Genomic DNA, 21,969 nt, shown 5'->3' with positions numbered 1-21,969 from the left:
CATACGCTGACCAGAAGACCTGTTCATGCAGCCATAAAAGCACAGAACTCATATTCGGATGGTTCTGTGATTTCACATGGAAGAGGAGCCGCTGTGATATGAAGGAACCCGCAGTCTATATGCACTCAATCACTGTCTTGAAGACTTTAATACATAGACCTTACACGCAGCTCATGAAGACATTCATTCACAGTCAGCATGATGCCTTAATCTGCTCCGTTGTCATATGAAAGAGCCGCAGGTAGATGGTAGCCACAATATGGAACAGCCGCAGTCATTAGATAGCTACTGATCATACTTGATGGAGAGCAGGCATAGATGGTAGCCACAGCATGGAAGAGCCACAAATGGAGGCACTATAATACATTGTCCAAGAAGCCCTATACACAGTCAACGAAAACATCGAAGAGCAGCAAGGAGACTTGTTTTGTTGTAGGTGGCAACATAATGATGAATGGGAAGCATGATGTATGAGATCATGGGCAACATGATGAATGGGTAGCATGATAGATGAGATCATGGGCAACATGATGCATGGGCAGCATGATGTATGAGATCATGGACAACATGATGTATGGGCAGCATAGTGATCATGAGCAGCATGATGATGCATGATGCAGCATGATGGTGCTACATGGTAAGGTGCAGCAAATGGACGAGATGCAGCACTGTGATAGGTGAAGAAGTCACCTTAGAGAATTAGTTGAAGCAACATGTCTTCAACTGATCTCTGTAGATATCAAAAGTGAAAGTGTTGACTTTTATTGTAAATGTACTCCCTCTCACTTTCTCTGCTGAACTTTGAAGAACATAAAAGAAGAATTGATCAAGGGTTTCCCCACATTGTGGGGTTTGTCCCTAGCTGGTGCCACATCTTGTGTCCTCTTGTCTTGGCTTCTCTTCTGCGATTTATATTTATGTTCTATCTGCAGTTTACTTTAATGCTGATGTCATTGCTAACTGTGAAAATTTAGATAAATTGCTCTAGCATAGAACATACCTAAACTTAACAATCTACCTTGAGGGTAGATTTTTCATTGGTTTTTGCACGGCTAGAACGAAGCTTTCTGGAGGGCCAAATTGCACCATTCTGGCTTGCGCAGTGGTCATTTGCTGCGGCTTGCACAGGGGAAGAGAGTCAAGGAGATTGGGGTGGATAGGAGCTGGAGAAATAAGGGAGATACAAAGTAGACATTTTGCAGAAGATTGGAGGGCCTTGTGGGGAAGTTGGGAGCATTCTACAACGCTTCTTCCTGTAGTGCGTACTAGAGGCCAGATTGGGCAACTCACATTAATTTGGGGTCTCTGGGACTATTGGATTCAGGCCAAACCCTTTTTGGGTTTTTATGGTTTTATTGAGGGGATGCTCTAGCTAATTTTGCAAAATTTTCTGAGCACATTTGTGGGTTGAAACTCCCATCCCTTTATAGCTGTAGAGACAAAATTTCCTGGGCCAGCGTGGAGACTATTGGGTGAAGTCATTCCAGCACTTGGGCAGAAGTCATTCCAGCACTTGGGCATCGCATTATCACTTGGGTTTTGCCTAGCTTTGTGAAGCAAGCCTAGGTTTCACTATTCTTATTCATATGTACTCCATTGTTCTCAGATTTAATAAAATGGCTCAGGAGTTTGGTGTATTTTCTCTCGTACATTGATGAACTGTGTGTGTGTTGAATTTTCTGGTCGCTGTTCATAGTGCATGTTTCTGTTACTCACTTAATATTTCCATTAGGAATATTACACTCTTAAAGGTCATGTGTGAAACTACACCAAGTTTATCCAAAATTTTTATAAACTTATCTGGTTTGAGAGGCTTGGTGAAAATGTTTGCAGTCTAGGGAAGACAGATGTGGGGAGGATCATCACTAATTCCAAAGAAAATAAGATATAATCTTTGCATGGGGAATTGGAGTTGTGTAAGATTCCCTCTAAAAAATTCTTCTAAATTGTCACTGTGTTTTCTGAGTTTGTGGTTTCCATCCAGTGAGAGATTTTATCAAACGTTTCATAGACGCACTGATATAGGTAAGATTTTTGTTTGTTATTTGACCATATAGAAAACAATGGCATCATAAACCATACCATGATACCAGACTTCAGCCCAACAGTCAGAATAACATATCGGACTTGGAATGGTATCTTTAACTGATATACATAGCCTCATTGGAAGTTAAAAAACCCAACATCATATTATTAATACTATCATTAAATGGACAACAATTAAATCACTACTCCAACATAAATAACCCAGAAATTCATATCAGCTGGTAGTAAATATTACAGGACTTTTGGACGAGTACAAGGCACAAGAACAAAGAGAACCTGGTGCATGTTGGCTGCCAATACAAACTTAAATACGCAGAGAATGTTCCAGCACTTCTTCACAGTGATACACTGCCCAGGAAAGTAGGTAATGGTTCAACCAAAAGGACACTATACGTTCACCTCTAGCCAAACATTGAGGGCTGAATATAAGGAAACACACTTCAGAAATGGAAATGAGTGCCTGGTATGCTGAACAGAGAGATTGCAAGCTGATAAAGTAGAGACAATACGCCCAGAAAGGGGAGACTACAGCTCGGCGTTGCCAAGAACCCTCCACGAGTTGATGTTGCAAGATAACTCAGCCCAAGAATGAGTGTGGGTAAGGAACTCAAACTACCCCAGGAAACTCGTGCCCATGAAGTTTCAGATATGCTCCAACAAGTGTAACTCAGCCAACATAGGTGAAAAGAGGAACTCGACTTCCTTGTTCTGTGAAGAAATCTTCTAGCAAGTAATGACAAGTCTTTCCCTCAAAGATGATCTCCTTCAACCATGTATGCAAAGGAAAATCTGTCTCTAGCAGTGAACTCGACCTCTGCACAAAGGGAGAGAGGTTCAACCTCCTTCAACAGTCAAAACAATTAATCTCTACTAATGTTCACAGGTCCAGAGATGATCATAAAATGAATTTGGCCTCCCTTCTGACATATAAAAGAACCTTTTATGTTTTGCATCCCTGGCTGGAGATGGTACACCCAAATTCACCTATTTCCACCTCAGGAATATTATGCTTTCTTCTTATACCAATTGCCTCTTTGATACTGGAATTTCAACCCTCCCTTAGGCAAACTCTGTTGATTTATGTAGCTTGGGAGGTACTCCACAACCCTGGGTACTGGGTTTGTGTGAGTTTGCACAACAAAAGCACTTTGTGGGCGAAGTACCCAAGCAGTGGGTTGTGCAGCCAAAGTTGTGGGCGTGAAACCAAGCATGATTTTTGATGATTTGACTATGGAGAGCGTGTGGGGCACCCTTGGAGGAATAAGGGGCACCAAAGGCATCGATATGGTACTATTGATTGGATGAAAATAATTTTTGTCATGGGATTTTATGGAGATTTGACAAATTGTCAAGGTCGGTCTAGTGTTATGTGGTGACCCGTGGTGGCTAAGAGGAGCCCACCAAGATCTTTATAAAAAGAGACAAGATGAGACCTCATCCTCACGCATCACAAGGGCAAGATGTCAAGGAGCAAGTGATCTGATCTAGCCACAACCTATTGGAGCCTAGCTGAAGTGAAGAGGAGGACAATATGGTGTCTTTTCTTGAGATTGGCTCAGGTCAAGTTAGGCAGAGATCAGGCTGAGTAAGAAGGATGAGTTCTGGGCAGTTATTTTGTGCAAATTTTGGGAGCTATCTTTCTGTAACAGGTCAAGCTTTATCTCTGAGGTTTTGTAGGAGGGCGGAGACCTAATTGGGAGCTGGACAGAGGTAGAAAACCCTTGGAACAACAGTATAAAGGAGACCAAGTAATAGCGCAGAGATAAGTGCTTGAGAGAGAGGTACACCGTACAACGCAGGGTTTGAAGGAGTTTGAGACTGAGTTGGAGTAGTCCTGTAGCTGCTATAGGAAGCCCTAACCAGGGCTGAAAATTTCAGATTTGATGCATGCACAAGCCCAGGGATTTAAGGACAGAAGTGGACGTCCTTAACGTATGCATTTGTCCTTCCTAGATTGATGTTTGCAAGGTGGTGTAGGGATGTTCTTAAGTTTGTTTGAGCAACTATTAGAGGCAGCTTGTGTACAGTGAGGAGGGTTTTCTCTCAGAAGTATATCAGTGTTTCTGTAAAATCATTCCTTGTAAAGCAATTGTTGCTGAAGATTAATAAAACCCTCATCTGCGGCACCGGTTTTCCCACATTGGGTTTTTCTGGGGACAATTATCCAAAAACAACTGTGTTGATGTGATTGATTCTTGTGCTTGTATATCACTGTTATTTTCTCTATGTAATTATGTGATAACTACAGTAGAATTTATTTTAATGTTTACTCAAGGGATTTCGTAAATAACTTATTGTGAGAAATAAGTAGGTGAAATAAATCAGTTACTGCAGTAGAATTTCGGATTAGAATTTTTCACAATAGAATGTGCCCTCCAAGATGCATGCATGCAAAAATATAATAAAATAACTTTCATTTAGGAGGATGCATTCCAAGGTCTACCTACAAAAGACCACTAAGTGTGCCCTCCAAGATGCATGAGTGAGAAGACAATATAATAATCCTCGTAGGAGAATGCTCCATAACAACCATCTAAAAATTGCAAATGGTCCACAAGATGCATGCAGCCAATCCGCGTGTGAAGCCCAACGCAATCAATTCCATGGATGAATCTGTTAAGTGCCAACTAGATAGAGTGATCCACAAGAAATGTAGTCGTCAACTCCCAAAATAGCAAGTGGAATATCTCCACAAGTGCGCCCTCCAATATAATGCTCCAAGAATAGGAAGAACACCAAGCAAGGGCATGCAAACAGCCACATGTGTGGGCCTCCGAATATGCCACACACTCACTAAAACTCCTACATTGCCACCTCTAATAAAACAATATATGTTTCAAGTTAGAGGTGAGGGTGCACTTAAATTGAAGTAAAAAAGATGCCAAGTGTAGCTGAAATATACAGGCAATAATGATGAGAGAGCTCCTAGGAGAGGTGTGCCTTCTAAAATTGTGCCATGTAACTACCTCAACCACCCACAATCAATAAAATAATAACCATATGAGGTGTATGCCCTAGAGAAGTGTGCAAACCTCTCCAATAATGATAAAATTGTTAGGATATTCTGACACACAAGAAATAATTAAGTATAACTTGGTCTAGTGTATAGTTAGGTAAAGTGTGTTTCTTTAGTATGTACTTTTTGTAACTTACAATCCGACGGTCACGATATGTTCTAGACATGAAGTGATCCTATGATTCATTCTCTCCTCGGTATTACCAACACTTGATCCGTGGCTTAACACCCGATTGGCCCATGATCTCTATTTAAAGAGCATGGAGGGTCATTTGTCTAGTGACCGTTCATGAGAGAAGCTTATGTAAATTTTCTTTCTTTTACATTAACAAATTGCTTGAAGTGGCCGTGTTGGCTCAGGCCGTGGACTGTTTCCCTCTTTAAGGGTTTTAACCACGTCAAGAATATTGGTGTACTGATTTGTTATCTGTTTGTGAGCGGTGTTCTTTGGTGTTCTATCTAAGGAACTTACCTTATAAATTCCTACATGGTATCAGAGTCATTCGAGGGCTGTATCCGTTGGTGATCCAAATCTAAAGCTAGTACAACTGCATCCGACTGTTGTTTCCTAGATCTACTGTTTCTAACCGATTTCGGGCCGAGAGGACTGTTCTATTGTGTTAGGCGCATTTGTTCTAGTAAGGAACCCCTTTTGTTTCACGTGAAAAGTTTTCCGGTAGCCCTAGCTATGTCATTTTTAATATTTGGAGGTATATAGTTATTTATCTCTCTGTTTATTTTGGTTTATAGTGATATATAATTTTTATTACTGGATCTATACCTTTCATTTCTGCGTATGCTCTTTGCATCGCGACTTTGTGCGATCTGGTCAAACCAGAAATATAAAGAAAAGAATTTTCTCATGCGTATGCTCTTTTCCGTTGGGCCCTAGTGTGATCTTGGAAAATCAGAAAATTGAGGAAAATATCTAGTTTCCGACCAAATCTAACTTTAAGCCATAAGGCTTGGAAACTTTTGCTTGTTCGTTTGGTTTGTGTGGTTGTTTTTTTGTTTTGTAGGCAAAAAAGGGGGTTTTAAGTAAGCACGCACTCCAAAGCTGCAGTGAGCGAAAAAAACCCCTTCCGCCTTTCCAACAATTACTAACCTTTTAAACTAGCTCACTTGGTCTAAAGTTACTTTATGAGAATAAAGATCTTGGTTTCAAGTCTTCCTTTTTATTGAGTTACGTTTTCAAAAAGCAGATGTAACTTATGTTTTAAAGTTACTTTATGTAAAAGTATTCTCATCCATTATAAAAAGTGAGGCACTTATAATTCTAAAGTCAGTTTATCTTTTATTTAAGTTACAATTTAGTGGATAGTACATAAAGTACCATTGTCAAAGTGACTTCCACTTATTTATAAAAGTGGGTCACATAAAGTAATCTTTTTTTAAAAGTGAGCTAATTAGATTAAGTTTGGGAAGGGGGAATTTTTTTAAAATATAACATTATTATCAACTTCCAAACATTCACGTGGTTAGTTGGCATCTTCAACAACTTTTCTTCAAAAAGCCGTAACTTCTTTATCCGGAAGCCGTTTTTTTTTAGTCGGCCTAATTTTTCGAGATCTTTCCATTTGAAGAATTAGTTTCAGCATTTTCAGCTTCAGTTTCTTTTAAAATGGAAAGTCCATGCCTAATTATTCTTGACAACACCAACTACTTCCAATGGCTATCCTACATGGTGGATTTACTTAGAAGCAATGTTTTTAAAACCGGAACCGGTGACCGGACCGGTCCACCTAATGAACCGGTTTACCGACCGGAACCGGTCTAACCGGCACTGGTTTGGTCTAAACGAACTAGTTTTAAAAAAATACATTAAATAATTAATTTTTAATGAAACAAAACTATTTTTAAGATGTAAAACCATGATTCCAAGCCAATAGAGACAAAATATGCAAAGTTTGCTCATTTATATACCATGTAAAGGTGAATACATCAAAATGGCACCGAGTGCAATACATATCATCAACAAAATAGCAAAATACATAACAAATGAGGCTCTAAATGGCTTATAAAGTCCAAAAACATTGCTGCAAGCTATGAGGCCATTGGCCTACTACAAGTCTACAGTATACACATGATCAATCATCAAGTTCATTACCACTACTAGTAGTAGACACAAGATCATCATCAGGAGCTACATAGACATCATCTGGTTCAGAGTCTGAGGATGCCTCAGCCTGATCTGCAACCTCAGTATCAATGCCACCAATGACAATAGAAGTGGACCTAATGGAAGCACGAGTTTGTCGACCTGCATGACTAGTGCCTTCCATTGGTTCCTTGCCCTTCCTTGATGCCGCTATTGATCCTGGTTCTGATGCCACCACATAATCTGCTTCATCCCCCGCCAAAGCCATGTTGATATCAAAATCAGCCTCAAACACAGGTTCTTCAGTCTCCTCCACCCATTCTGATGTTGGATCAATATCGTCCAACACAATGGGATCTAGATCAGGAGTTTTTCTTATCATTTGGAGCTCTAATTGCATTTATTGTTTACCCCCAAACCATGAAATCCTGAAAACCATTAAGTCTGCTGAATTTTGAGTGAAATCTAAAATTCTAGTTTCTCCATATGAAATCCAATGAGGTCGAAACCACTCTCAAACATCCTGAGTCATTTCATGGTAATGTTAAAAATTTAAGTAAAAGGATGAAAATGAAAATTAAAGGAAATGTCACTTTTACTTTAAGAATTTAACATTACCATTAATTGCCAACATTGTTAGGGTTGAAACACCCTTAGTCCCCCCCCAAAACCCCTCGAACACAGTCAAAAACATGTTTTTTTAACTTTATGGTGGTTGTGCCTAAAACCGGCCGGTTTTCACCGGTTAGGGCCAAAAATCGGGCAAATGAAGGGTCTGACCGGGTTTTTAGGCCGGTTCGGACCGGCCAGCTAGCTAACCGGCCGGTTTGACCGGTTACCGGTTTTTCTGAGCGGTTTTTAAAACTATGCTTAGAAGTAAAGGTCTTAATAGAATAGCCTCAGGCCAAGAGTCTAAACCTCAAGATGAAGATAAACAAGCCAAATGGGAAAATAAGCAAGATCAAGCACGTGGTTTGATAGAGATGTATATTTCTCCAGACCTTAGATACCATATCGCAGAAATTGATATCCCTGATGAAGCAGTGAAAAAGCTCAATAATGTTTTTGGAATTAAAAATGAAATTAGAGCCCATTAACTCGAAAATGAGTTGCTTATGTTTTCTTCCATTGAAGATTTTTTGTCCAATTTCAAGACCTTTAGACTTCTCTTGGAAGGTGTTAAGGTTAAGAAAGAAGATGGTACCCTTATCTATTCCATTCTTACTAAGTTAGGATCAGCCTACTCTGTGTTTGTTTCCACCTTCCATTCTACTAGAGAAGCCTTTATTTCTTAAGGACAAACCTACAAGTCCCCCTCTTTTGATGCCTTTTGTGATTCTTTAATAAGAGAACAAGAAACAGTCTTACATCTTGGTCTTTTTAATACTGGAAACTCTTCTAAGAAAGCCTTAGCAGCCCAACAACAACCAAGTTCAAAGAATCCTAAGAAGCAGCATCTTAAAAGGAATGGTCCTAAACCAAAAAAGGGTCCTAAGCAATTTCACTCTCAAAATGAAAAATCAACTCAACAAAATGACAAGGCAAATAAAAGAAAGGGAAGAAGATTGATTGACATTGCAACTTTTGTAATCGTGATGGCCACTTAGAATCCAAATGCTTTAAGAAGATGGAAGCCTTGGAAGCAGCCATGAAGATGCATAACATCCATTTGGAGCACTCTCCAACTTCAACTTCATCTTCAGGAATAGCACTTTCTGCATGTGGTTGTCAAGCATCTTGGTTTGGTTATGCACTAAATGTATCCTTTTCTATTCATTCTCATGAGTGGCTCATTGATTTAGGAACTTCTTATCACATGGCCAAAAACAAAGCCATGTTTTCTTCTTTAAATGATTATAACACCAAAAATATATATGTTGGTGATGATAGATCTCTTAGTGTTGCAGGGATTGGGACTATTCATCTAGACAATGGTCAATTTAATGATGTATTATGTGTTCCTACCTTATCCTGAAACCTTCTATCTGTATATCAGATAACTCGTTCAAGTGAAGATAAAACTGTTGAATTTTCACTTCATGATGTTGTAATTAAGAACCTAAGAGATCCTAGACAAATTTTAGCTACTAGCATTGCTGATGATTCTACAAGGTTGTATAAGTTTAACAACTTTGGGTCATCAACTCTTCCCTCAGTATTTGTTGCTCATAATGATGAAGCGAGCAAACTTTGGCATGAGCGATTTGGTCACTTAAACTATCTCTCCCTTCAAAATCTATGTAAAGAAAATATGGTGATAGGTCTTCCTATTGTATCTTGCATAGATGGTGTTTGTTTCTGATGTGTACTCGGAAAACATCATTGGGATAGTTTTGAAAAACGTGCCTCTTGGCACGCTTCAGCCCCTTTACAACTTGTGCATAGTGATTTATGTGGTCCACTTCCAGTTGTTTCATTCTCTGGCTACACGTATTTCTTAACTTTCATTGATGATTTCTCCAGACAAACTTGGGTATACTTCTTGAAACTCAAGAGTGAAGTCTTTAACATGTTCTTGGCCTTTAAGGCCTTTGTTGAGAAACAATTTGGACATCAAATTCTTAAACTAAGATTTGATAATGGCGGAGAATATGTTAACAAGAAATTCATCAACTTCTGCATTGAGCATGGAATTCAATTGCAACATGCTGTTCCATATACTCCACAGCGAAATGGTGTAGCTGAAAGGAAGAATCACACTTTAAAGGAACTGGCTAATTGTATGCTTCAATCTAAAGGACTTAGTCTTAATTTTTGGGTAGAAGCAATTAACTGTGCAAATTACATAGTAAATCGCACTCGTGCTAAGGTTTTAAAGAATATCACTCCAGAAGAAGCATGGAGCTCAATTAAACCAGATGTAAGTAACTTTCGTGTTTTTGGAAGTGAAGCATGGGCCCATATTCCAGATGAGAAACATAAAGCCTTAGTACCTAAGAGTGAAAAATGTATATTTGTTGGATATTCTGAAGATGTCAAAGGATATAGACTTCTTCAACCTAAATCCAAAAATGTTATCATTAGAAGAGATGTAAAGTTTGTTGAAAATATATCAGCCTACGAGCCTAGTTCGGTGGATGTGCCACCTCTCTCTATCCCTTCTACCTCTGAAAATATTCCTTCTTCAGATGATGATAGCGAGGATGACAATCCTCCCCCATCTTCTTGGGATCTTCTTTCAGCTCCTCAGCTTCCAAAATGGGTCCGTGCTACTCGGGATGAAACAGGTGCTCTTGCAGGTGATCCTACAGATCAACATCGTACATGTTCTCAGTTCGATAGAGCCTCTTCTTTACTGGCTCAAGTTTTAGCGAATTATGATCTTGATATCTTTGCAGGAGCTTCAGGCTATCCACATTGGGACACAGCTATGAATGAAGAATATCGTTCATTATTGGTAAATGATACATGGGACCGTGTTCCTCTTCCAAAGGGATGAAAACTTGTAAGATGCAAATGGGTTTACAGAACCAAGTTTGGACTAGATGGAAAAGTTGATAAACATAAAGCTCATCTTGTTGCTAAGGGTTTTTCAGAAGTAGAAGGCATTCACTATACTGAAACCTTCTTCCCTGCTACCAAAATGAACTCTATCTGCCTTGTTCTTTCCCTTGCTACCTCTTTCAAATGGGAAGTCCATCAGATGGATGTTAAATCCGCCTTCTTGCATGGGGACTTGCATGAAGAAATCTATATGGAACAACTTCTTGGGTTTATACAAAAAGACTCTAGCCTTGTATGTCGGCTTAAGAAATCCCTTTATGGTCTCAAGCAAGCCCCTCAGGCTTGGTATGCCAAAATGGATAGCTTTCTTTTAGATACTGGCTTTTTAGGTGTCATTTTGACAATACTCTCTACACCAAGAAAGTGGGTAAGCCTCTTATCATTCTTGTTCTTTATGTTGATGATCTTATCCTTACTGGTAGTGATCCCAACCTTATAAACCATGTGAAGTCTAGCCTTAAAAATCAGTTTGAAATGACAGACTTAGGACACTTACATTATTTTCTTGGTCTTCAAGTCTTGCAATCTAAAGAAGGTATTTCCCTTTCCTAGTCCAAGTATGCTTGTGATCTTCTACACCACTTTCACATGGAAGACTGTAAGCTAGCCCCTTCTCCCTTTCAGTCTGGAGTCAAACTTTCAGTCACTTGTACTTCCCCTGAAGTTGATGCTACCTTATACCATCAGCTTGTTGGAAAACTTTTGTATCTGACCCATACCCATCTTGACCTTTCCTTTGTTCTTGGCCTTGTTGCTCAGTTTATGCAAAAACCACATGAAAGTCATTGGAAAGCAGCTAAAAGAATACTTCGTTATGTTCGAGGTACAATTTAGTTTGGGATTCATTACAGTGCAGAAGCATCTCCTCTATTGGTTGGTTTCATTGATTCTGATTGGGCTGGTGACCATGATGATTGAAAGTCTACTGCAGCGTATGTCTTCACTCTTGGTTTTGGACCTATTACATGGGCTTGCAAGAAACAAAGTGCCATTTCTCTTTCTTCAATAGAAGCAGAGTATCGTGGCGCCATTGAAGCTAGTAAGGAAACCTGTGGCTTCGTCAGATCCTATCAGAGTTTGGTTTTCAGCAACAACATCCGACTACACTTTGGTGTGATAATCAAAGTGCCATTCAACTATGCAAAGATCCAATCCAACATCAGCGCAACAAACACATTGAACTACACATGCACTTCATCAGAAAGCTCATTCATGACCATGTTCTTGAAGTGCAATAATGTTCAACCGATGATCAAGTTGCAGACATCTTTACAAAGTCTCTCATAGAGGCGAAGTTTACTAAACTTCGATTTATGGTTGGAGTTCAGGAAGTTGTCACTAAGGGGGGATAGGCTCTAATGCCTCCTTCCTTCTCCTATTGTGTCATCTTTGTACATCCTTCAATCCTATCCCAAGTTGTTCTTAAGGGGGGATGTTAGGATATTCTGACACATAGGAAATAATAAAGTTTAACTTGGTCTAGTGTATAGTTTGGTAAAGTGTGTTTCTTTAGAATGTACTTTTTGTAACTTACAGTCTGACGGTCACGATATGTTCCAGACATGAAGTGATCCTACGGTCACGATATGTTCTAGACATGAAGTGATCTGACGGTTCATTCTCTCCTTAGTATTACCAACACTTGATCCGTGGCTTAACACCCGATTGGTCCATGATCTCTATTTAAAGAACATGGAGGGTCATTTGTCTGGTGACTGTTCATGAGACAAGCTTATGCAATTTTTCTTTTCTTTTACATTAATAAATTGCTTGAAGTGGCCGTTGGCTTAGGCCGTGGACTGTTTCCCTCTTTGAGGGTTTTAACCACGTCAAGAATACAAGTGTACTGATCTGTGCTCTGTTTGTGAGCGGTGTCCTTTGGTGTTCTATCTAAAGAACTTACCCTATAAATTCCTACAAAAATAATGGATGCAAACCTTAGGAATTGTGCCCAAGAGAGGAGCACTCCATCCAAAACTCCATGTCTGCTCCAAATAAACCCTTATAGTGAATTGCTGCCAAGTGAAATAGGGTGCTCAAGAAATTAACCTCCAATAACACAAAATGGATTAAATTAACCATTGAATGGTTAAATCAACCTCAAGATGTGTGCACAAAGCTTAATGATCTAGTAAAACCATAGTCCAACCTCCCAATAGTCACCAATTGATTAAATCAACATGAACATGTGTGCCAATAAGCGGGGGTGCACTCCAACAAGTGTTGTATCATGTAAATAACATGTTCTCCTAGCAATAATCCCACCATGATAACAAAAAAATGATGAAATTGAAGCTCAACCTAGGTTTGAACCTAGGGCACACAACCAAAGGACAATAATATGATTAATACCTCATCAAACTAAGAAAAAGACTTGCTCATCAAAGGTATATGGAGTAATCCCCTCCCACCTCCCCCATCTAACTCCAACCTAGGAAAACGTACATCAACAAGGGTTCTAATTATCAAACATATTTGCACGTAGGTGATATCTAGCAAATGTTATAATGTTAATTCATATCACGTAAAGAAATCCCCACCAATGAGAAGTGCGCTACCACAACATGCATTATCCAACCACATCATCATGATAAGAGTATGGGACAATAGAATGCTAACCCATCCAATCATCAAGTATGTCCCCACCACACATCCAACACAAGAGGACCTTGTAGAACACCCCCTCCTAGTGACAAATAATATAACATATCACCATGTAAAAGTCACTAGGAAGTCCCAACCCCTCAAGGGGCTATATCCTGTTGATGTTATTAGCTCAAACAGGTGCTTCTGCATAAGATCATTCTATCATGCATAATATGTCAGATTGCCTCTTTAGGTGCTTGCTTAAGAAGACTAAGTGATTATTATGATTTCTTTCCTAACTTAGAAAAAACACATTAATTATTTAATTAATTAATTTTGACTACTAAGCCAAGTTAGTAAAGATAAATGACTTAGATCTAATCTACCGTTGATCTCAAGTGAGGCTTAGGATCTAATCCTGTTGATTTGGGGTAGCATCGGATGTGCTCTAGCCATGAAAATTGATGGAGAGGCTAAGGCACATGAGTTCTCCAATACCCAGAAAGGGTTTGGGTAGATTCTAAACAGTTTGGGAGATATTAAAATAATTAATATTTTTAATGGAGTCCCTAAGTTTAAACTTAGGGAAAATAAATTATTAATGTGAATTAATATAAAACTATCTTAGAATGGTCCAAAAGTCATCGATCAAGCCAAATCTAATCTTAGCCGTTGATTAGGGACTTAATCTCGGCCGTTGATTTGTCAATAAGAAAAGTATAAGAGGAGGCTTGAGGGTCACTTGGAGAACACACTAAGAGATCAAGATTTCGACTTTCCTGGGCTGGTTTTGCTGAGAAAGTTGAGAAAGTGATCAGAGTTGCAGCTAAGGGGCAGTGAATACAGAAGCAGAGAGGCAGAGATAGCACCGGGAGGATCAACGCAATAGCCGGAGAGAGGGATGCAGAAGCAGCCAAGGGTTCATGTAGAGCCAGCCAGGGCTCATGTAGAGGTAGCCAAGAGATGCGCAGTGCCTCAAAGGGCCAGCATGGGTGACGCAGAGGGCCAGAGGGCTGATGCAATGCCTCCGGAGGCTAACGCAGGCCAAGCCAGAGTGACGCTGGGCTAACGCTGGGCCAGAGAGAGGCTGACGCAGTCCCTATAGGATGACGCTGGGGTTTCGTGGGGTAGATTGGAGTTGTGGAGCTGTTGGAGTGTTTATCTGGGGTTTCAGCTAGAATATCTGCTTCTGAGTAGAGAGGTACTACTGCTGAGATTTTTCTCTGTTGGGTGAGCCGGATTTGGCACTCAGATTGTATTCTGAAACTGCTTAATAAATCAAACCCTCAGATAGTTGCACCGGTTTTCCCGCATTGGGTCTTTCCAGGGACATTAGTCCAAAAACAACGGTGTCACTTGTGTGCTTGTTTCTGGTTCCTTCAGTTGATGATCTGTATTGTGTTGAGCATGTACTTGTATTTATTTCTAGTGTTTACATGGTAAATAACTTGTTAATTAACAGAACAAGTAGGTAGGAATAAATTAGAAAGTACATGAAGGGTTTCTAATGGGTTAGACTTAGAAATTTCAAGATGGTATCAAAGCGTGGTTGCAGATCACAAGAGAACTGAGGACTTCAGCCGAGCAGAGCAACAACAATAGAAAACAGTTGTCCCAAGTGACAGAAGCTGTTCCTAGCAGAGAAGCAGCAAGGGGTGACGCAATGCCTGCATCATCAAGTTCGAGCCAAGAAGAGGCAACGTAGAGGCTGAGGGAGGCAAAGACAGGCTCATGCAGAGCCACACAGAAGCCAGGAGGGTTGACATAGTTGGTTGAGGAAGTTGATTTGCTGGTGCCAGGATTGTGCAGAGCCTAGGAGCTCTAACCTTCAGTTTGTTGGGTTTAGGAGGCTGTGGGTAGGTTGCAGAGTGGAGTTAGTGGGGTACTGTAGTCAGAACAATACCTAACAAGGCAAGGCCAAGGAGGAGGGAGTTCTTATCGAGGATTTCTAGCCGAGAAATCCGAATTAGTGGTGCAGTTGCACTAACAATCGAAGTCAGGGCATCTCGACATTGGCAGAAGGGTTTCCAAGAGGGAAATCGAGGCTCAAAGGGATTCACACCAAGAACTTCCAGGAGGGAAGTAGAGGAGCAGCGAGATGGCAATGAACGGGGTAAGAGACCAAGACAGGCTGGACAAAGCCTCAAACTTCATAGTCTAGAAGGCCAAAATCTTATCCGTTCTAGATAGGAATCATGTCAAGCACTTCGCCTTGAGAACGATAGCGATCCCAGTTGACCCAGCTGATAATGACAAGTACGAGGAGGCAATGGCAAGGGCCAAGAGCATCATTCTTGACGGGGTCAAGGACCATGTAGTACCACATATTACCGAAAAGGACACGACAAATGAAATGTGGGAGGCCCTAAAGAAATTGTACCAACATACTTTTGTGCAGAGAAGGATGTTACTAGAAAATCAGTTGTGGTCATACCAGATGCAAATGGGAGAACAGATCGACACCTTCCTTAGATGATTGAAGGAGATCCAGGATCAACTGACTTCCATAGGGCCCACGCCAGATCAAGAATTGATGGTGAGAACAGCCCTGAACGGAGTCTCTGAACACTAGGAGGTGTTTGTCTAGAGCATACTGGGCAGGGTGACCCTTCCAGATTGGGAGAAAATGTGGGCGGCTCTTCGCCAAGAAGAGATCAGAAGGCTGAGCAAGGCAGGAAGCAGTGGCAAGGGGTTTAGAATCAAGAAGGAGGATGAGGTGGATGCTGCCCTAACATCTGAGGGAATGCAGGAGAAACAAAAGAAGGACCTCTCCAAGGTCAAATGCTTCCACTGTGGGGAACTGGGTCATTATGCGACCTAGTGTCCAAGGAAGAAGAGCAAGGGAGAGGCCTCCAAGACCAAGGCTGCGTTAGTAAGGGCAGAGAAGGAAGTGGAGACAGACGATGAATGTGCCATGAGTGCACACACACCACTTGAGCGGAAGTGGGGAGACATCGAGCTGTATTCAAATGGACTAAAGGCGATGAGGGGAAGGATCCTCGAGGTACCCAACCTCTTGGATTAGACCTTGCTATGGGAGCCCCAAAGAGTAGCAGTACTGGCGATGTTAGTAGAGACGGATGCGAATGGAGCGACAGAGGGAGCTACAGTGCAGGATTCCCAAGACAACGTGAGGCTAGCAGGCTGCAATAATGCAAGAGGCATGGGAGTGTTGCACCAATGCAGGATGGCACAAAGAGGTGTGCAACAGTGTGAGATGCATGGAGTTGTTGCAGCAGCGCAGAGGTCAGAGGGAGAACTTGGCAGTAATGGAGGGAGCTTCAGCATCAGGAGTGTTTCTAGCCTAATGGAGATGTCAGAGTTGGGAGATCAGTTACTTACTTCTCAGTAACTGTATTGTAGTGCAACAGTTAGCAATGGTAGTACTATGGGCAGCATGATGCAGCATGATGAGAGGGGTTGCAGTGCAGATGCAACAGTGGCAGTGGCAGGGCCATGGGCAACAACACAGATGAAGAGGGAGTTGCAGTATAGATGCAACAGTGGTAGGGCCATGGGTAGCTGTACAGGATGCAACAATGCAGAGGATGTTGGGCAGCAGGCCTAGCATCAACACAGGGACCGATGCCAGATGATCAGAGTGATGCTCATTGAGGAGTATTACTAGAGTACGGTCCTCGCTAAAAGGGAGTGTTCATTTGGGGTAGCATCGAATGTGCTCTAGCCACAAAAATTGGTGGAGAGGCTAAGGCACATGAGATCTCCAATACCTAGAAGGGGTTCGGGCAGATTCTAGATAGTTTGGGAGATATTAAAATAATTAATATTTTTAATGGAGTCCCTAAGTCTAAACTTAGGGAAAATAAAATATTAATGTGAATTAATATAAAATTGTGTTAGAATGGTCCAAAAGTCATGGATCAAGCCGGATCTAATATTATCCGTTGATTAGGGACTTAATCTTGGTCGTTGATTTGTCAACGAGAAAAGTATAAGAGGAGGCTTGAGGGTCACTTGGAGAACACACCAATAGATCAAGATTTCGACTTTCTAGGGCTTGGTTTACTGAGAAAGTTGAGAGAGTGATTAGAGTTGCAGCTGAAGGGCAGTGAATATAGAAGCAGAGAGGCAAAGATAGCACCGAGAGGATCAGCGCAGTAGCCGGAGAGAGGGACGCAGAAGCAGCCAAGGGTTCACGTAGAGCTAGCCAGGGCTCATGCAGAGGTAGCCAGGAGCTGCGCAGTGCCTCAGAGGGCCAGCGTGGGTGATGCAGAGGGCTAGAGGGTTGATGCATTGCCTCCAGACGCTGATGCAGGCCAAGCCAGAGTGACGTTGGGCTAACACTGGGCCAGAGAGAGGCTGACGCAGTCCCTAGAGGCTGACGCTGGGGTTTCGTGGGGTAAATTAGAGCTGTGGAGCTGTCGGAGTGTTTATCTGGGGTTTTAGCTGGAATATCTGCTTCTGAGTAGAGAGGTACTGCTGCCGAGATTTTTCTCGGTTGGATGAGCTAGATTTGGCACCCAAATTGTATTCTGAAACTGATTAATAAATCAAACCCTCAGATAGCTCTACTGGTTTCCCCGCATTGGGATTTCTGGGGACATTGGTCCAAAAACAATTGTGTCACTTGTGTGCTTGTTTCTATTTCTTTCGGTTGATGATGTATAATGTGTTGAGCATGTACTTGTATTTATTTCCAGTATTTATGAGGTAAATAACTTGTAAATTAACAGAACAAGTAGGTAGGAATAAATCAGTAAAGTGCATGAAGGGTTTCTAACGTGTCAGACTTAGAAATTCCAACAAATCCTAGCCATTCATCCTTTGGGAGATTAGGGTTAGGGATTTGGCTTAATGAATTACAAAATAAGCCTGGAGGAGAGGTGAAAGACACATTGTGGTTGAGAGAATGATTTTCTCAAGATTGAGAGACTCAAGGACTGAAGAGAAGGGAAAAGTGTGCAACAAGGAATTTTTGGGTGTGAAATTCAGGGAAGCCGAACTTGTAGAGGAGGTTGAGTTTTTGGAGAGAGGTGGGTTTTTGGAGCAGGCCGAAACCAGTGAAGAGAGGCTGAGTTTTTCAACCCAGATTTAGGTAGAGGGAGGTCAAGTTTCCCTGTGCATAAAGTGCCATACAACTGGAGAAGAAGGAAGCCTATTTTTGCAGGTGGAGAAGCTAAGATTTCCAAGGCTGATTTTTCCCGTAAGAATGAATTTCCAGAGGGCTGAAATTCAGGCTGAAATTCCTACAGGCCAAAATCCAGGTTCAAATTGTGCTGTATTTCTCTGTATTCTCTTGTGGGTCAAGGCCCTGATTTTCCAAATTTAATAAAGTGAAGGAAAATTTGTTTTGGGCAGAATTTGCTGCTGTTCCTGTGCTTGATTTTCCTATTTTATTTCTGCTGCAATAATTATAATGTCATTGTATATATTTTCTAGCAGTTTTCAGAATTTTATCGAGCAAAATATTTTCTGGGTATAAATTAATTATTGAGGAACATAAATCAGACCTGGTATTAAAAGTTAACAGAACCATCATCAATGAACAAGATGTAGCGTATTGAAGATAAGCATATATACCAAAACCACACCATAATCATATAGTGTGTGCCATAACCATCAAATATGCAACCAGGGAGTGATCAAAAAGGCAAGTACATGTGAGACGACCATCAAATTAGCAAGTATAATCATCCAACCAAGGAGAGTTGAGACTCCCCCAACCAAAAACCTGCATCAAATGTTCCAATGCCATGAAGAGAAGCGGCTCCATGAAGATGTAGAACCCTAGGTTGGTCCAATGCTCCAAGGTACTGGCTGCAAATTTCCATCAATGTGATGAAAATCACAATGTGAAACCTCATACAATATAAGGTGTAACAAATAGGAAAAGAGCACTTCACCTTGACGGGTTATTAGTGGTGAATAACAGCAGATCTCTTCCTTAATTGTTAGTTCACTAGTGCACCCTAATGGAGAAGCTTGTCTTGAATTTCTTGCATGCCTTTTTATTTCTATTCAGAATGTGGTGAAGTGCATTGAGGATGAGAAATCTGCATGGTAATTATAGTGAGTTATATTTCTCAGTAACTTAACATGGCAAATTTCTATTGTTGGTTAGCTTGCATGACAAGTTTTCCTATTTCTTGCTTTGAGAAGTGAGCCCTAGTCAAAAAGGAGGATTGGCTTACTTTTCAATCATGGCATCTGTTCAATAATGCCCTAGAAGATGAGTGCTCGATTGTGGGTCTTATTTTTGGTAGTGAGTTCATCTTTTTTCAGCCTTGGAACTAGGTTAAGCAGGTAGCCCATGTTATATATTCATATAATGATTAATTCAGGAATGGAGCACTACACATGTAGATTGTTAGAGCTGGTAAAGTTCATCCTTTCTATTCTCAGTGTATCTATATTTGTCATGAGGAAGACAGTCCATCTAGAGGCTATTTTGGGCATGTTTTATTGGTCATTCTTGGCAGGAGGCAGCACTCACTTCAGAGGAGCTTCATGGCATTCTCTGCTTGCTTTTTCCATTTATCCATTGGAATCCATGCACCCCACTTGAATAGTTTTCTTGGTAGGTAATTTATGGCTGTTTCTGTTGAGCTTCAACTATCTTTGGCTTCTACTAGTGCACCCTACTTGGAGTCTATCTGTTGGATCTTTCTTTTGCCCTTCTCATGTTCTATTTTAAAGAGGAAGAGGGTGCCCTCCTTGTCATATTCCTAGCTCTCTTTTTATTCTATTATGGGCAACTCTCTAATTTTCACTCCCATACTCCTAATAGTAGGAACTTGATCATAACATGTGAAAGACTTAATACGTGTGGAAGTTGTATCTTCTCTCTGCTTGTTTGCAGGAAATGAAGAATTCATTATGCTTGGCATGCAATCCTATTATTTACTATTTGCCTAATTTTGTAAATTCATTCATGCCATGTAGGTTTTGTGAAATTCCATATCGGTACCTCGTATTGCTTTTATAAACTGTATGCAGATTAGATCTATGTGGCTATGTAACATATTTTGTTCTTTTTTCTTCTGAATGTTGGAATCTTCTGCATGAAGTGATGTTTTTCTTCTTCGTACTATATACCTATTACAATTAGCATAACTTGTCCATCTATTTTATATAATCCACTATATTATTTATGGATCCAAAAGGAAGATGGAACTTATTTACCTAAAGGTAAGGTAAACTTTGCTATTTTCCTTCAAACTTCCTAGGTGACTGGGAATTTACCAGAAATGATCGAATAATTGTACATATGGATAAACACCATAAAATATGACTCTTCTGCTTGCTTCATGCAAAAAGTATTCAACAATTTGAAGCATTCCATGCGTAGAAACATTTCTTAATTATGCTTACTATTTCATTGCCTGGTTTTATTCTCTACAGGTGAATGCTAGCATTGCTGGCGCAACTACAGGGGCTCTTATTGCTGCAAGGACAAGGAACATGAGACAGATATCTGGACTAGCTATTCAATTTTCAGCACTCACCACTAGCCTTGAATACTTGAAGCCAAATGACTCCTCGCCTTATGATACAACCTGATTTTCCTTATGATTTATATTGCACTTGTCATTTTGTTGGGACCATTTGATGTTAAAGAATCTTCAACATTCTTTTTGTGTTGGCTATGCTAGCACTTGTTTGTAGGTTATTTCATTCATGGCTGGAAATATGTATATGTTGCATCTTAATCGCTTATTAATTGCGCTAAATACTATTTTTTTAGGGTCTTCATTGATTTTTGGTGTTGTCAGTTACAATTATCATTAACATTACAGTAGAAGTTGTTCTCTTGCTTTTGTACCGGTTGTCGCTTAGATTGTACAAGCACTGCGACAACGGCTTAGGGCAAGGGCTATCACTTTGATTCCCACACACTCCATTCTAGCTGTCTCCCAACAACAGGCTATGGGGGTAGTCCCTATGGAAATGAGATGACGGAAGACAAGTTGGAAACCAACAAGCCCAGGAGACAAGGATGAGTGGCCTAGCTACTTGGTAAAATTTAGTAAGACTTAAAGATTTGATTAGATTTAGAAATGAGACTAGTGCCTAATGGAGTCATAATTCTTGCTTATTACAAATTAAGACTAGGTAACCGGATGGACAACCATTGCTTAAAATGATCAACTAACCTATATGAGATGCAAGTGCTAGAAACTAGGTGTAATGCAAGGATCTTGGTTAATTTTAAATTATATGCTTAGTCTAAATGGAACCTCCCTCTTAACTATTTTGAGATCAATCTTTAGAGTAGGTTGTGGGATGGAAGCCAATGGGAAGCAAGCAGAGGCTTGATTAACAATACCTCCCCTTGTGTTCCAACCACCCAGTGCCTCTGGCGCTGCAGAGACTATGGCTCTGATGACTGCAATGTCACTGTTTTAACCACTAGGAAGGGTTGAATCCCTCAAGCTGAACAAAAAAGGGTTATCCTAAGAGTCTATCAACCAAGCCTATGTTTGGAGGTAAGTTATTAGGTGCAATACTGATATTAGAATGCTTTATGTAATGATGATGATTGAAATTCTTAGTTTGAGCATAGCTTAATGTTCAAGTACTTTAAGTTATGATGAATCATTAACAACAAGAGTACTTATCAATGAGCTATATACAATTTCACAACTAAGAAAGTGCCAATTAACTTAGTGCCAATAAATCAATCCCACAAGATACTTAATCAATGATAACAATTGAAAGAACTTAGGGCAATCATCCACTTATTAATTAATCAATGATT

General features: G+C 40.4%; 1 protein-coding gene across 2 annotated transcripts in view; it reads left to right on the top strand.

The window, feature by feature from the left end:
- Positions 1–20,967, top strand: part of ATOEP16-4 (Mitochondrial import inner membrane translocase subunit Tim17/Tim22/Tim23 family protein) — a 215,308-nt gene extending 194,341 nt beyond the window's left edge. For both annotated transcript variants that reach the window (XM_089422910.1, XM_089422909.1), the window contains one exon: positions 20,613–20,967. In XM_089422910.1, coding sequence (XP_089279036.1) covers positions 20,613–20,771 — 159 coding nt within the window. In that variant the 3' untranslated portion in view covers positions 20,772–20,967. The remainder of the gene's footprint in view (positions 1–20,612) is intronic.
- Positions 20,968–21,969: the final 1,002 nt, after the last annotated feature.

Source organism: Pinus tabuliformis, chromosome 4_1 (genome assembly GCF_031772625.1).
Source record: "Pinus tabuliformis cultivar Carrire ecotype Pingquan chromosome 4_1, CPIR1, whole genome shotgun sequence".
Lineage (NCBI taxonomy): Eukaryota > Viridiplantae > Streptophyta > Pinopsida > Pinales > Pinaceae > Pinus > Pinus tabuliformis.
This window is presented reverse-complemented; position numbering and strand designations above follow the sequence as displayed.